This window comes from Canariomyces notabilis, assembly GCF_033297395.1.
Source record: "Canariomyces notabilis strain CBS 508.74 unplaced genomic scaffold N656scaffold_41, whole genome shotgun sequence".
NCBI classification, from domain to species: domain Eukaryota; kingdom Fungi; phylum Ascomycota; class Sordariomycetes; order Sordariales; family Chaetomiaceae; genus Canariomyces; species Canariomyces notabilis.
In genome coordinates this window covers 69,670-84,593 of record NW_027041863.1, presented here as the reverse complement: position 1 = coordinate 84,593, position 14,924 = coordinate 69,670, and the positions used below count along the sequence as shown (strand labels likewise).

Genomic DNA, 14,924 nt, shown 5'->3' with positions numbered 1-14,924 from the left:
GCTTCACGAGACCCGAACATCGGCGCCAAAGACGTTGAGCTTTATTTCTGGTCCTTAGTGGTCCCAAATTGGACATGAGGATAATCAAAGCTCCAACCGTATTTGAGAAGCAGCAAATAAGACTCAGGTAATTTTACTGGAAGCGCGTGGGGACCTGTGTCTTCAAAGCACTCTTACCGGTGGTATCCGTACCTGAATTTAGCGCTGGCTCGCACCTACCTAACGTTAGCCTGTCGAGTGTCGACCGGCAACCACCATCGTCCGAGAACCAAGGGAATACCTTGACTAACGTCCCCAGGCATCTTCGAGTCAAAAAGACATCATATTCCTTCCATCAGACATCATACAAAGTATTGTTCCGCCAGCCGCAGACAATATGCCCCACGACATCTTCATGGCCGCTGTGGTGGCTGGCGCCGACATGGTCAAAGCCCGGACCCTCGTCGGCGGCTTCACCGAAATGCGAGAGCGCCACCTGTTTGACCGCATCCAGCACTATGAGCCCCAAGACCTGGCCGTCAAGGGATTTCCGAAAGCCAAAGAGCTTCAGAAAGAACGCCCGCCGAACGGACCCCTCTGGCAAGAGCTGCATCAAATTCTTGCCAAGCAGCCCGCCACTTTGCAGGTGCACACCAAAATCACAGACGAGGTGATCAGCAAGGCTGGCACGGGAGAAGCCGTCGCCATTGCGCCCGGAAAGTCGCGTGTGCTGCGGTGGACGGAGCTGCCTGACCCCCCAAGCAGCCGGATCCCTCCGTTCATCATTCAACGCAGGATCCTCGAGATCAGCGACAGCAGGATAGAACAGATCTTGGCAGAGAATGGGTTCAAGTTTGTCGTCACTTCAACATGACTTGCATGACAAAAACCGGACTGCGTTCCTAACTGTATCGTCTACAGAGTCAAATCGGACCTGGTCGACGAGTCGTACCAGTGGTGGCTCAACGACGTGGAATTTGCCCTGACACGCACATATGCACTGTCTTTAGATTTCAACCAGTCGCCAGATTCCAACCAGTCGCCGTCGCAGCAGATTCCAGATCTGGCTTCCCTCCAGCCTGTCGCCGATTTTTGGATTCTGTTCGTCCGTACTCGGGTTGATTCGACACCCGAACGCACTCAGTACGGCCAGAACCAGCTGGCGCGGATCCGGGAGCAATTCGCCGGAGTCTTTGACTTCAAAGCTTTTGATCGCCGTTTCTTTGATTCTCGGATCCAGGAAAAGAGGGTACAAGGTTCGGCCTAGGCGCCCGGAATGGATTCCCCTCCTACTACCGACGACGAGGATGATGATGGCGAAGACGCCCAGGAAGACGGTCCTGAGGAAGATATTGACACGGACTTCTGGGATGACGAAGACTCGGCAGAGTCCGACACCAACAACAACTCGAGTGAGACATAATTACACTGAGTATATCCACTATTCAGGCAGAACCAGTGGCAGAAGATGAGAAGGGGGCTGGAAGCGATGGTAGCGTTAACCTGCAGAGAATCCAACGCTAGAAGTTCACCAGGACAAAGTAATTGCACCTTTATTCATCCAAGGATACCTTGAGATGCACATCGACGCCATCTCCGACAACGGCAAACATGACCATGGATGGAAAACGTTTGTACTTGTACTGACAGCAGCAGGGTGCCTTGAAAATGTCTTCAGGCGATGATTGGTTTCGGCCCTCGGAAAGTGGGGTTCTCCAAGGGGGGCGCTAGCACCCTGGCCAAGCCCGGCAGAGGCCTGTGCCGGGGATGCTTGGACGGGTACTTTAGGGAACGGACTGGCTCACGGACTGCTGGGTGTCTGCGACAGTCCCTCCTTTCCGAGCATTGATGAAACAGGAACGGCTTTTGACTTGTTTCTCCGTGCCGCCGACGCCAAAGAACCCTCGTCGACTTCTTCCTCGTTCATGTGTCGACGCCGAGATGGTCTACGGCGGGAAGCCTTCTCGGGGTTGCCGAACCTGCCGCGCGCGGCGGATCAAGGTGGGTTCCATGCCAGCCATGCCGTTCTCCCGGGCAGCCGGCCAGCCGGCCAGCCAACTAGGTACTAGTACCTTAGTTTACTACCAGCATATACCGACCGCTACTCTGCATGATACTAGTGCGACGAAGGCAAGCCGACATGCAAGCGATGCGAAAAGTCCAAGAGAGTGTGTGGCGGTTACAGACCCGAGTTCGAAATTGTCCACCGCGACCAGACGGTATCAACGGTGCGCCGGTTGCGCAGCAGGGCTGCCGGCAGTTTGCACCAACAGCTAGTTCCGCTGTCTTCGGAGCCGACTCCGTCGCCCGTCTTAGCGGTGCCCGTCCTAGAGAGGGCGCACTGTTACTTCGCCTCCAACTTCATCATGGTGCCGCTTCAAATGGGCGCCAGTTCGCCCGGTTTCATGGAGTATCTTCTTCCCCTGATTAAGTCGGAACGTCCCGACACCGCATTGCGACACGCTTTCCATGCCTGCGCCTTTGCTCTGCTTGGCAATTGCGCCAAGTCGGAGAGCATCGACCTCGCGCAGCTGTCTAGGAAGTATTACACTCAGGCCCTGTGTAAGACGCGCAGGGCACTGAGTCATCCCGAAGTAGCTGGGACTGATGCTACTCTAGCCGCCATACTCATGTTATGCTTATATGAGGTCCGTCCGACCACTGGGTCTGCCAGCCGCCCCTGGGTTATGAGCATAGTATGCTTACATCTGTCCGTTATGTAGAGTATCACGGCTATCAAACCAGACGACGTACCAGCGTGGCGTTCGCATATTGATGGCGCCGTGCAACTTGTCTGCAAACGGGGCCGCGAGAAGATATGCCAAACCAGGATAGGTTATCTGCTCTTCTCTGATGTGCGGCACCATCTGGTAAATCTCCCTCTGCCCTCTGGACCGCCCCTTTGTGCTTACATATCGCAGGTCGTTCGAGCTCTGTCGTCTCTCGAGCCAGTGCCGTTTGGCGCCGACTGGTGGATGTCGTACGGCGATACTGATTCTCTCTTTGCAACCTTTCAGCGCTTCGCTCTGGCGTTTGTCGAGATTCGCGCAGAGGTATCCAGACTCATCATCACCACGTCGCGGTCACCGGAAACCCTAGAGCAGATGCGTAAGCTGGCAAGGCGGGCGCAAGCAATAGACGATGGCATTGCGAAGTGGTTGGACTCAGTCCCAGACAAATATCGCCCCAAAATGCTGTGCTGGCTGGGGGACGAAGAGGTTGGGCTTCTAGAGGGGAAGGACTACGGCGACATCGAGGTCTTTCCGGGCCGTGTCGACGTCTACTCGGACTTTCTGACGGCTAGTGCCTGGAATTTGGGTAGAATGTCCCGCATCATCCTTGCCTCTTTGAACATCCGGATCACGGCGTGGATGTGCTTCCCAATCGACTACCGCACAGTCCCCGAGTTCGAGAGCTTCAGGCGTGTTTGTGAGGGCCCCATCTCTGATATCATTGCCTCAGTGCCTTACCATTTCGGTTGGCATTTGAGGCGAAAAGAGCTGATGGTCCATGAACGGGGGCCAGCACCAGGATTTGCCTGTGGCCAGGAGGGACCCTGCAAGGCCCTGCCGTCCCTGTTTCTGTTGTGGGCGCTGACGTGCGTCAAGAACCACGACATTTCGAGTGCTGAACAGCGGGCATGGGCAAAGGGCAGGCTCAGGTTCATTGCTGATAAGATTGGGTTGAAGTATGCCCATATTGCTAATGACGTGAGTAACATCCTACCAACAATCAGGAATTCAAAGTCTTCCTGCTCCCAAGCAGTGCGACGGCTCTAACGGTCTTCCAGGTTGACATTCGCTTTCCGTCTATGCTGATTCGCCACGATGGGACGATGGAGACGCCAGCTCACATTTCAGCCAAAGGGCTTCCTTTGAGGCCTGCCGCTGTGTCCCAGAGTCCAGAAAGCAGCTCTTCGCCATATCCCAGCTGACGGCGGTCATCCAGTTGGCATGTTTTTGAACTCTTCTGGGTCCGTCTGGTCCATTGCAAGTTAGTTGCCCAAGACTGTCTGCCTGGGCATAGCGAATGCCATGAGACAGAGACAAAGTCAGACGATGGGAGTCGAATGCCGGAGAGTCGGCGGCGCCAAGCATATCCAATACCTATATTATAAACGAAAACGAAGGGAAGGGATAGCTGACGGGCGACGACACCATGGACAAATAGTAGATAGCCGGGAACTGCAAATGGGGTAAAGGACGGTCAATGTGACCGATTTAAACAGTGCTGTGGGCAAAGGACTGACGTACAATTGGAAGTAACCCTAATCCAAGGTGCCCAATCTGGCCAATGGTCAGGTTAGGACTCGAAATGCTTCCTCTGTGGGCGAAGACGGGAAGTCGGAGTCGACCTTCCCATTTACATACCTAAGGCAGAGAGGCGCTGGAAATGGGAAATGAATGGCTCCGACTCTTTGGCATGCCAGAAGCCATTCTCTATCCGCTAACTAAAGCCCTATGCAATGTACTGTACCTTGATCGATACCTTGTACTGGTAGGAGTGTTTCACCCCTGTCAATGTTTCCGATTGTCAGGTTCGTCGAGCAAGCTGGCGATACCTAGACTTGAGCATTTAGTTGTAAGATACCCCTATTTGCCGTCGTGGTGGTGTTGGATACACTCCCGGCGGGTGTATTGTACTGTACCAGTCGAGCTATCTGAAAACAGTCCTTACCAGATGTGTGGAACAGCCAGAAAAGCCCATTACTTTACGAAACATTCCCATAGTTCTCATGAATACTACCTACCTGTTAGTACTCGAATAGCGGTTGTTATGGAAGACATAGACTGTATTCAACCTAGAACAGGAGAATGGTAAATATCATACAGCTTATAAAAAGCATATCCAGACCATTCCTATCCACTTCTCATTCACCTCTCGGCAGTATCACTTCAAGACGGATAAGCCGAGCCGCACGAACTGCTCGGCGTCCGCACTCGTGACGACAACAAACACCAAGTCGCCCATCCTATCCACTTTACCTTCTAAAGCAAAACTAACCAACCTATCTATAGCAACCATGGGACAGCAGAGCTCTACCTCTTCGACTGCTGACTCGCAGCGCGATGCCAATCCGGGCAACGCTTCCCCTGTAGCGGCCAGCACTGGAAAGGGGGAGGGGCCACAGCCCTCGGCGGCTGCTTCTCAGGATGCGACTCGCACCTTGGCTCCTGAGGCCGAGGGTGCCGCCGCCAATAGCAGCCTGCCTCGGGGGAAGAAGCGCAAGCATGCCGAGATCTCCCAGATATACTAGTAGTTCTCTGACAACCTCGACGGAGCAGGAAATGAGGAGAGAGCCCACTGCAGCATGAAGATGCAGCTAAGTAGCAGTAGCGAATAGAGTCAATAGACTTGAGTTTGGATGAGCCATGACATAAATACTGATAAGTTTAGTTGATTCCCCATAATGATTAGACTCGCATGAAAGTCAGGGGCATAAAGGCTTCGATAATAGGGAATTTCAGGTGAGGAATGTGCGTAGGTGTGCGTGAAGACAGTGACCTAGTAGGCACTTACCTTAATCGAGCCCCTCTCCGGTCTCTCCTACCCCAAGTTTCTTGCCCGGGCCAGCCTCGACGACCTACTGGAAAACGCTGGGAAGAATGGGTAGTATATTCTGTGGTTGGAAGTGGCCTAAAGGTTCAAGTTCCAGGGTGCCCCGCGAACCACAATAAGAGTTGGGATCGGGGGGCAGTGCACCTTTGCTACGGGGGCAGTGTGCCACATATATCCCTAACCCTTGATCTTTTTACGGTTACGTCCACGCCCACCGTGCCAGGATCACCCATCGCTACATCGCTGAATTGCTGTAGCTGTAGTGGCTCAATTGCTCCAAAACGCAGTAATCTTCAGATTCAAGCAAATCAACAACGGTTTAATTATAGACCCTTTGTGTGACCTATACTTACCTTGATTCAATCTTAGGTTCCTAACCTCTAGGTACCTAGGTTTGACGACTCTACCGCTGCGATTAACCCTCTGTCTGCCCTACAGGCGTTGAGCGTTGCTATCGCTAGGGCGTTGTACTGTGTTGTATGTACGTCGCCGTCGCTGGGGCGTTGAGCGTCGCCTAGCAAATTGAACCTCGCCGTCGCCCTACAACGCCTACCTTTCTTCATCGCATATTGAACTTAAAGAATTTAATCCGCTCTGAATATCACTATGGAATTGAAGGAATTGGGCTACTGTAGCCAATTCGATGTTTTAGTGGGTGGGTGAATATAGGTGTGGAGTAAGCCTGGTAGGTGGTGGGCGTGGATTTAGTGGGCCACAGAAGTAAGGGTGGGGGTTATATATGCGGCACACTGCCCCCGTAGCAAAGGTGCGCTCCCCCTTGATCCCAACTCCACAATAAATACAAGAAAACAATGCAGTGGCTCCTGCCACTTTACACTACCCAACCACTTGCATGTTGGCTGGAAATATACCTCACGATCTGATCGCATCACATAAGATATCTGATTAGGTTCAAGTTGGGACACCAGCGCAACTCGTATGATCCTTCAATTCTTGTGGGAGTCTGGGACAAGATCGAGAGCATCGAATTATCAACTGACGTCATTTCACATCCCGAGTGCCTACAAGAGTACCTACATACTTCGTCCAGTGTACCGACTTCGTCGCCTTCTCAGTAAAAAAGTGATAAACAACCATGCTCCCCAACGTCGACCCAGCCATCCTCGAGGCCCTGGGTCTCGAGCCGACCAGCTCCAAGCTGGTCTCGCACGGCAGCTCGGGCTTCTCGTCGACCTACAAGCTGGTAGCGGCCCGGGACGGCGAAGACCTGACCTACTTTGTCAAGGTTGGCTTTGGCCCCAACGCCGAAGTCATGTTCCGAGGTAGGTCACAACCTTGAACCCCCTTTCACTCAATTGATGAAACCAAGAAGCTCTTGCCAACATGCCAACTTGACAACATGCGAATACCACTCATTAAACGCCATCCACTCGGCCGTGCCGGACTACCATTTCTGCCCGCGCGCGCACGCCCACGGCGCCATGCGCTCGTCGCCGGGGAAATTCTTTCTTGTGACTGACTTTCTCGACCTCACCGCCTCCTCATCATCCTCTTCTGGTAGTGGAAGTGGAAGTAGCGGAACGGGCTTGTCGCTCGCGGCCAAGCTGGCCCGTCTGCACACGACGCCGGCGCCGGTACCGCCAGGTTTTGACAAGCCTGTGTTTGGCTTTCCCGTGCCGACATGCTGCGGCGCCACGCGCCAGGAGAATAACTTCACCGAGTCGTGGGCCGAGTTTTTTGCAAACCATCGCCTGAGGGCAATCCTGCGCGAGGCGTTGAGGAATAATCATAGCGCGGGGGCGGACGAGGAGCTGGTTGAGGCGGTGGACAAGGTTGCTAGTGTCGTGGTGCCGAGGCTGTTGGGTGATGGGCATTTGAAGGGGGTCGTGCCGGTCGTGGTGCATGGGGATTTGTGGAGTGGGAATCATGGACGGGCGAGGATCGGGGGAAAAGGGGGGGTGGAGGAGGTGGTTTTTGACCCGTCATCGGTGTATGGGCATTCGGAGTATGAGTCTGGAATTATGCGCATGTTTGGGGGGTTTGGGAAGGAGTTTTGGAGGGAGTATGAGAAGTTGGTGCCCAAGACGGAGCCCGCGCATGAGTGGGAGGACAGGATGCTGCTCTATGAGCTGTGAGTTCTGCCTACCTCCCTACTGACCTATTCCTTGTATATTGTGATGAAGGATTGCTGACTTACTGGCTCTGCAGCTATCACTATCTGAACCATTATGCCCTGTTTGGAGGGGGGTATCGGGGCAGCGCGATGTCGATTTTACGGAAGCTGATCGCCAAGTATGGGAGATGATTCGGTCGAGGACCCAAGACGTGTTTGAGCAAGGGTGAATGTTTGCGTCATTGTATGTTCTCTGGGCTTTGCGAACTTCGTTTGCTCCAGTACAGGCAGTGAGATGTTGGCGAATGCAGTCATGCAGGAAGCTGAGGAAGCTACAAGTTGCGCCCACAGTAATCCATTCTATCGCTCCTGCCCCGCTTCACTCTCTGTTCAACCATTTGCATTGCAATGAATCTTTGCATGAGAAGATAGAATATCAATAAAGCAAGCTCTGCCAACACCATGGTTCAACCCACGGCCTTTCTTGCACCCATCATCCATTCTCTCTCTATCTCGGAGCTGGAGATTCTCCCCTGCGCGCTGCTCGTCGTCAATGGCGAGGGCAAGATCACATCACTGCTCAAAGATGTTAACCCCAACGAGGCCCGCCATATTCTCGACCGCCTAAACTTCCCAGGGATCAAGATCAACGTCCTTGGCCCGGGCCGCTTTCTCATCCCCGGCTTCATCGACACGCACAACCACGCGCCGCAATGGGCCCAGCGCGGGCTGGGACAGGGCATGCACATCCTCGACTGGTTGGACACCATCACCTTTCCCAACGAGGCCCGCTTCCAGGACCCGGCCTGCGCTCGCCGCATCTATGCCTCCTGCGTCGACGGATTCCTGCGCCAGGGCGTCACTACGGCGTCCTACTACGGCTCTGTCCACGGCGAGGCGACGCGCATCCTGGCCGATATTTGCTTGGAAAAGGGCCAGCGCGCGCTGGTGGGCAAGTGCAACATGTCGCGCAACGCGCCGGACTTTTATCGTGACGCCTCCGTTGAGCAGAGCCTAAGGGTTACCGAGGAGTGCATCGCCCACATCCGCTCCGCTGATCCCGGCGGTCAGCTCGTCCGGCCGGTGCTCACCCCGCGCTTCGCCATCTCGTGCGACGACGAGCTGCTGCGCGGGCTGGGCCGTATTGCGGCAAGGGAACCGGATTTGCCTATCCAGACGCACTTTAACGAGGCCGAGCAGGAAATGCAGGCCACGAGGGGGCTGTTTCCGCAGTTTGATTCTGAGGCGGATTTATATGAGCATTTTGGCTTGCTGGGTCCGCGGTCTATTCTGGCTCACTGCTGCTATGTGACCGAGTATGAGATGGAGCGGCTGCGGGCGCTGGGCTGCGGCGTCGCGCACTGTCCCGTGTCAAACATGACCGTCGGCGGCGGGTTTATGGCTGCTCCTGTGAGGGAGTTCCTGCGGAGAGGGATCAAGGTCGGTTTGGGCACGGATAGTGGCGGGGGGTTCTCGAGTAGCATCCTTGATGCTATGCGCCAGGCGATGATTGCCAGCCATGCGCGCGAGGTTATGAGTAAAGGACAAGATAAGGGTCTGAGAATCGCAGAGGTTTTTTGTCTGGCTACCCTGGGCGGCGCGCAGGTGTGTTCGCTGGAGGACGGGGTTGGAAATTTCGTTGTTGGCAAGGATTTCGATGCCCTGGTGGTCGGCACCCAGGGGGGTGACCAGGGGATCATGACCATGGTGGAGGAGCACGACAGTTTGGAGACGGTGTTTGAAAAGTTTGTTATGACGGGCGATGACAGGAATATTCTGGAGGTATATGTTCAAGGAAGGCTCGTGAAGCCTTCATGCGATGAAGGGGCAGTAAAGCATTGAAGGTAGAATAGGGGGTTCAACCCGAGTGTTGTTCTGTCACTTAGACTGGAGTGATCAGTGAAATCTGAAGCCTGAGAGTTCTCAAGGTCTATCTTAAAGAGTAGCAAGGGAGGTCCGGCCCCTTTACGGATTTGACATGCTAGTAAGTAGTAAGGCATCCAGTTCGAGCAGATGCTTGATTATGGTGTCCCAGGTATAAGCGCTTTCTTTAGGCAGATCGAGGGATTAAGATATGACCAGGAGCAACTTGAAGTTCTCTTCTGTTGTATTTTTACCAATTCATCGTTTGTATACTCTATTCGCATATCCGTCTACGAATCCTGGCAATATAGACTAGTAAAATACCTTAGGTGTCCACCATAATTGGCCCCAAATAGAGACTGTTAAAGGCGACAAATCAACCCTGAGATCATCATAGTGGTGGTGTACAATAATGTAGATAAACAGGGCGAGGGTTGTAGACTCGCTAGAAGGGGAAATGCCGTTCAAAAGAAGAAATCGCCTCGCCATGCTCGCCCTGTTGATGCCGACCAACACCTCTACCCACGACCCAAAATGCAGACACAAACTCTACAGGTACAAGTTACGACCCCATGTTCATACAAGAACAGATGACCAGCACCCGTCCACTTACCCCTCCATTTAAGCAAGCCGCACCCTCTTCGTCTCACACCCGTAAAAGAACCCCTTCCTATTCCCATACCCAACCGCCACCCCAACCCGCCTAAACGACTCTGGCTGACCCCATCTGCGGTTAGGCACCAGCAAGAGCATAGCAGACTGTCCCAGCTCGAGGCACACAATCTCTTTTTCATGCCCCTCCTGGACATAAGGTGTAAACCTATCCATCGGCGGCTCGTCCGGAACGAGGTAGTCCAGCTGGCCGACGACCTCGCCGCTGTGGGCGTCTTTGGACACGATGCGGCCGTCGGCCCGGTTGCGCGCGTAAATATGCTGCCCTGAAAAGTCGACAAAATCGAAGCTCGTGCGGGAACCGCCTCGCTTCCGCTCGATGGCCTCCCAAGAGACGTGCAGCGCGTCCGAGGATATGAACCGCCGGAACCGGCCCTGCACTTCGACTACCTTGATGGCCCTGCCGCGCTCCTCGACGGCTTGGGCGCGGCTTAGTGGGGTTTCTTTGATTGCCTTCTCCGTGTGTGGCATGGGTCCACATGGAGGTGCGAGGGTGTGCTCGACGGCCAGGAATTTGAAGTGCTCGGAGGGCCGGAAGGCATGTTTGGTGCTCGTGCGCACACGGAGGGGCAGCGAGGCCCATGACCACGACGCAGCAATGTGTTGGAGGTTGGTCCGCGGGTCGACGGCCGTTGCGACGGACCAGGAGAGATGCCTGGCAAAGTTGTCCCTCCACAGGCCCGCCAGATATTCTTCCGTGATGACCGAACCCCCCGTTCCGGCCTTTGCGGTGTAAAATCGCACAGCAAGGCCGGCGATGGCCAGGAATCGATCCCGCGGCTCGACCAGATCCCGCGGGGTGTAGGCCTCGACTATGTCCAGCCACTCCTCGTGGAGCTGCTGCTCGTCCCCCGTAAGACAGAGCTCTAGAAAGGATTGCGGCGAGCTGCTCATCTGCGTTGGCCCCTCGGTTGTGGGAGAGTGGAATCCCAGCTCGCTCAGCTCGGTCACTTGGCGCTCGGGACAGACCCAGTACCATCGCTGGCTGGTCCAGTACAGGGTCCTAGGAGAGAGGCGCTCTTCCTGCAACGTCCACCCCCGCTGTGACACGGGCGACTCGCGTCGAACTCTGTCCAGAGACATCTGCGTGTTGTGTAGCCACTGCCCGCGCAGCTTGCAGGCTTTGCTGCGATGGGTCCAGGCCAGCCGGTCGTATAGTAAGGGGTCTGTTGCTTTGGTGCTGGAGGATGCGACTAGCGTGAATGCCGCGTTGCCGTAAACCTCATGCATCACGGATGCTTCCGTATCCCAGTTTGTGCCCTTAGGGATGCAAACGTTGTCGATCCAGATGTAATAAAACCCCAACGATGCCGAGATGGCGATGGCATCCTGCATAGTCTCCGGTAAGTCCCATATTGGAAATGGATTTCGCCGCTCGTCGACGGGATAACCATCCTTTGTCTTTGTGCCGGCGCCTTTGATCCTTGCCCATTCGGAAGCGGGCATACTCGCCGGGTCTCCCCACGAGTAGCTTAATACGACGTAATCGACAGGCGCCCGCGGGCCCGCGACCAGTTGAATATGGCTGTCAGATACGATGTGAATCAGCCAAGTCGGGTTCCGTTGCGACCAACGGTATCTTGAAGAACACTCATGGTTGCGGTGGCAATCATCGATGACCCGGCGCAGTTCTGTGAGATTCGGGCGCAACCTGGCACCGTGTCTTGTAGGATCTTGTTGAGGCAGAGGTGGCGGTTTGCTGCTGAGATGGACGGTAGCGGAAAACAGGGGGTGTTCGAGTGCTCCGATGGTGAATGACAGACTGTCGCCGGAAGGGGAGAGGTTCAGAATAGCGAGGACAGGTGCTTGATTTTTGGGATGCTCCAGGAGCTCGGCATCTTGCAACGTGACTTGTTCCAGGAGAAAAGCTCGACGAATCGTGCGGCACGTGTCACATGCAGAGACGCCGGAACAGTAATCGAGTTCGATATAGCTATTGTGGACCAGACGAGGCGCCGAGCAACCTTGATAGGCACTGTCTCGTCTTCTCTGCACTTCCCCCCAGCGCAGCAGCTCACAGATCTCGCTGCAACCCTTGCACTGCCGCTGACAGAACTCATTGATCTTGGTATGGGAAAGGGAGGGACCGGTGTATCGGGGACGACCAAAGACGGCACCGCTCACAAGGCGCATATGCTTCTCGAGCAGAGTGTCGGCTAGCATGGCTGCATGAGTCGTATGGAGAGCTCCAAGGTTGTTCGATTGAGGCGTCGGGGAGCAAGGTTGAGGACAGGGGGCCTCAACCCCTTCAAATACCAGGTGCCTGACATCATCATCAGACTACAACAGTCGCTCTGGCAACTGGAGTATGCTGGGATCAAGTTTGAAGTTGGTTGGTCAATTCCGTTTGAAGGAGCGAAAGTTTGTGTTGGAGTAATCCGCCCTAGGCTCTTCATGACGCTATTCTGAGGATCCCTTGCGGCTATGCCAGACTCTCTGTCCGGCCCGGACGGCGGCTGTGGCAGTGAGTCAGTTGGGGTCGAAGAGGACCTCACCTAACATGACTACCTAGGTACAGGTATCATGCCTGCCTTGATGCCTGCTCGCCTAGGCTGCTTAGTACGCTAGTGCGGTCCCAGGACTTTGAAGTCCATCCAACTTCCAAGTCAAGATGGCCATTCAGGACGCCGTATGCCTGGCACAAGTGAGTAAGTAGCAAAAGGCAGCTGTATTGGATTGGAAGTGAATTAGTAACCAACTAGGTATAACGTAAGCAACCGCCGCCATTCCAAAACCCCCAACCAAGGTGCGTTTCTCAGCACCTGAGGCTGCCAACGGCGCTCGTCGCGTATTGTATCAGCGATCAGCAGAACAGAGGCGGGCCTCTTCCCGGTATCCACTTTCCGGCTTTTCGAGTCGGGGCTTCCTCTGCCATGATTGGGGGTTTCTGTCACGTGGATCTCGCTTCCAGTCTGACTCGGCTAGCTTCCGTCCGTCAGAACATATCTCGGCTTGGTCAGATCCGGAGCTGTGTTTCCCTTAGCGTGCTCCTCCGGCAGCAGCGAGTCAGGGACTCTGGAAGTTCACAGTCGGATACTGCGGAAATACGCTCTTCGCGGCTGCTATGACCGGAAAGTGCGCAATGGAATCAATGGATAGAACGGTATGTAGGGCACTCCACCGGAAGCACCCAGCAGGTTGGCCAGGGTAGGTAGATAATGTAACCAAATTCGGGCGCACTCCGCTCATAGCAGCCACCAGCGAATCGTGAGCGGTCAAAGCCGTAGGAAAGCAGGAGAAAGATGTTGTGTTTCCCTACAATTTTGTGAGGAGATCGGTTAGAGGAGGGCAATACCGTTGTCGGATTGTCCTCGTCCCAAATTCAATGTTGTCACTCGTTACACGGCAGCAGAATCCCAGAGCCGCCGTGTCGGTGTGACAGGGTTGTGTTCTGGAAGAAGCCTTGGAACCGTTGGGACGGCGCTCTCACAGATGATTGGGAATTTGGAAACCGGTTTCGTGACAGGGTGGGGGCTGCACGCGCTAAATTAAGCGCGCCTTTGGGTTCTATGTGGGGAGGGCATCAGCCCTACGGCCAGCTGTGCAAGGTTCTGATCGCGGACCTTGCACGTGTCCTTGCCGGCTGTGCCACACATCAACCTCAGGTGGCTCACGTATCGAAGTCCACATCCGCCCCAAGATGTTGCACAACCAGTAAGCCAAGAGATATTTTGGCAGGTGGTTGCGCGGTTAAGGTACGATCTCCTCTCGAGCGCTCTCTCGGTCATTTTTAGTTGTTATCTAACAGTATCCGTAAATAAGCCCGCTCACGTTAGTTAGGGCACATGCATGGATCCGTTTGGCTCGCTTTTTTAGCGGTCTTGCTCACCGGCTGCTGCCCGTCCCGGTGGAAATCTTCGAAAGATGCCAAATCAATCCATCCTAATTGGCTTTGACTGCCACCTGAGCGGTGCTCTGCCCTTTCTTGTAATCGAGGCTTGCAGATGGATTCCTCATCATTGGGTTCAGGCAGCGACTTCGAAGATGCTTTGCTCGGTAAATAGCAAATTGTGCCGCACAAAACGCCCAGCACAAATCCACCGCGCAGCTGCGTAGTCCTCTTGTCTCCCAACCGCGGAAGCCGATTGGTTCCCCAGAATTCAGATCGGATTCAGGACCTGTTACAACCTGCCGACTGTCGTATACTGCGCCGCCACACCTTCTTCTCGACGTTTCCCACACCGAGATAGCTTCTACCCGGCTCTGAGTACCGTTCCCCGCAAACAAGGGGTTTGCCCCTGGGCTCTCCCGGCCCCCTTACCGACGGCGTCGACTCATCAAGCCATGAAGTGGGGAGTGTGGCTCGTCGTGCGACCGACTGCCGACACAATGAATGGCTAGCTAAGTTGCGGCACCATCACTAGGGGGTGGCGGTCACAGACCGGCAAACATGGCAGCCTGGCAGCCTGACTGTTGTCACAACTCTCGTCTATGTTTACTTACCTGCAAAACAGATGCGGTCCATGGCGAGCACATGGTCAGCAGCTGCTCCGCCGTTCTGGTCCAGACCAACTGACTGAGCATCTGAGTAATGTGTCGTGCCTTTATCATCGACTGGTGAGCCCTTGCAATCAGTCCATGCTCTAGAATATATACCATGGGATTTCGATGTTCAAGCCTACCGTGCCCATTAGTCCGATTGATCAGCAGAGCCATCAATAAGCCGACTGATAAACGGTGGCATTCCCCAACCCTGCTTCGTGCCGTCCCGTCCCTTGGCTTTACCGAATTCTTTGCCACGCTCCCGTTCGGCTTCCTATCCCGTATCTCGTCATCC

General features: G+C 54.7%; 6 protein-coding genes across 6 annotated transcripts; 5 read left to right on the top strand and 1 right to left on the bottom strand.

The window, feature by feature from the left end:
* The first annotated feature begins 85 nt into the window (after nt 1-85).
* On the top strand, nt 86-1,479 carry N656DRAFT_507308 (uncharacterized protein). Its single transcript, XM_064809882.1, has 3 exons — nt 86-127; nt 299-831; nt 901-1,479. Exons 2-3 carry the CDS (start codon nt 377-379, stop codon nt 1,244-1,246), a joined length of 801 nt encoding a protein of 266 aa, XP_064665108.1. The 5' UTR covers nt 86-127; nt 299-376; the 3' UTR covers nt 1,247-1,479.
* Nucleotides 1,480-1,920: 441 nt separating this feature from the next.
* N656DRAFT_719899 (uncharacterized protein) lies at nt 1,921-3,913 on the top strand (the record flags this gene model as incomplete). The annotated part of the gene is made up of 5 exons (XM_064812405.1): nt 1,921-1,980; nt 2,100-2,627; nt 2,703-2,849; nt 2,901-3,689; nt 3,770-3,913. The coding sequence occupies 5 exons, from the start codon at nt 1,921-1,923 to the stop codon at nt 3,911-3,913; spliced, it is 1,668 nt and encodes a 555-aa protein (XP_064665107.1).
* Nucleotides 3,914-4,840: 927 nt separating this feature from the next.
* Nucleotides 4,841-5,594, top strand: N656DRAFT_785172 (uncharacterized protein). Its single transcript, XM_064816322.1, has one exon. The coding sequence runs from the start codon at nt 5,003-5,005 to the stop codon at nt 5,234-5,236; it is 234 nt and encodes a 77-aa protein (XP_064665106.1). The 5' UTR covers nt 4,841-5,002; the 3' UTR covers nt 5,237-5,594.
* Nucleotides 5,595-6,634: 1,040 nt separating this feature from the next.
* On the top strand, nt 6,635-7,804 carry N656DRAFT_793132 (uncharacterized protein; the record flags this gene model as incomplete). Its single annotated transcript, XM_064817144.1, has 3 exons — nt 6,635-6,825; nt 6,872-7,630; nt 7,708-7,804. 3 exons carry the CDS (start codon nt 6,635-6,637, stop codon nt 7,802-7,804), a joined length of 1,047 nt encoding a protein of 348 aa, XP_064665105.1.
* A 270-nt stretch (nt 7,805-8,074) lies between these two features.
* On the top strand, nt 8,075-9,454 carry N656DRAFT_793131 (guanine deaminase; the record flags this gene model as incomplete). Its single annotated transcript, XM_064817143.1, has 1 exon — nt 8,075-9,454. One exon carries the CDS (start codon nt 8,075-8,077, stop codon nt 9,452-9,454), a length of 1,380 nt encoding a protein of 459 aa, XP_064665104.1.
* A 642-nt stretch (nt 9,455-10,096) lies between these two features.
* Nucleotides 10,097-12,280, bottom strand: N656DRAFT_719933 (HET-domain-containing protein; the record flags this gene model as incomplete). Its single annotated transcript, XM_064812406.1, has 1 exon — nt 10,097-12,280. One exon carries the CDS (start codon nt 12,278-12,280, stop codon nt 10,097-10,099), a length of 2,184 nt encoding a protein of 727 aa, XP_064665103.1.
* Between the last annotated feature and the right edge of the window lie 2,644 nt (nt 12,281-14,924).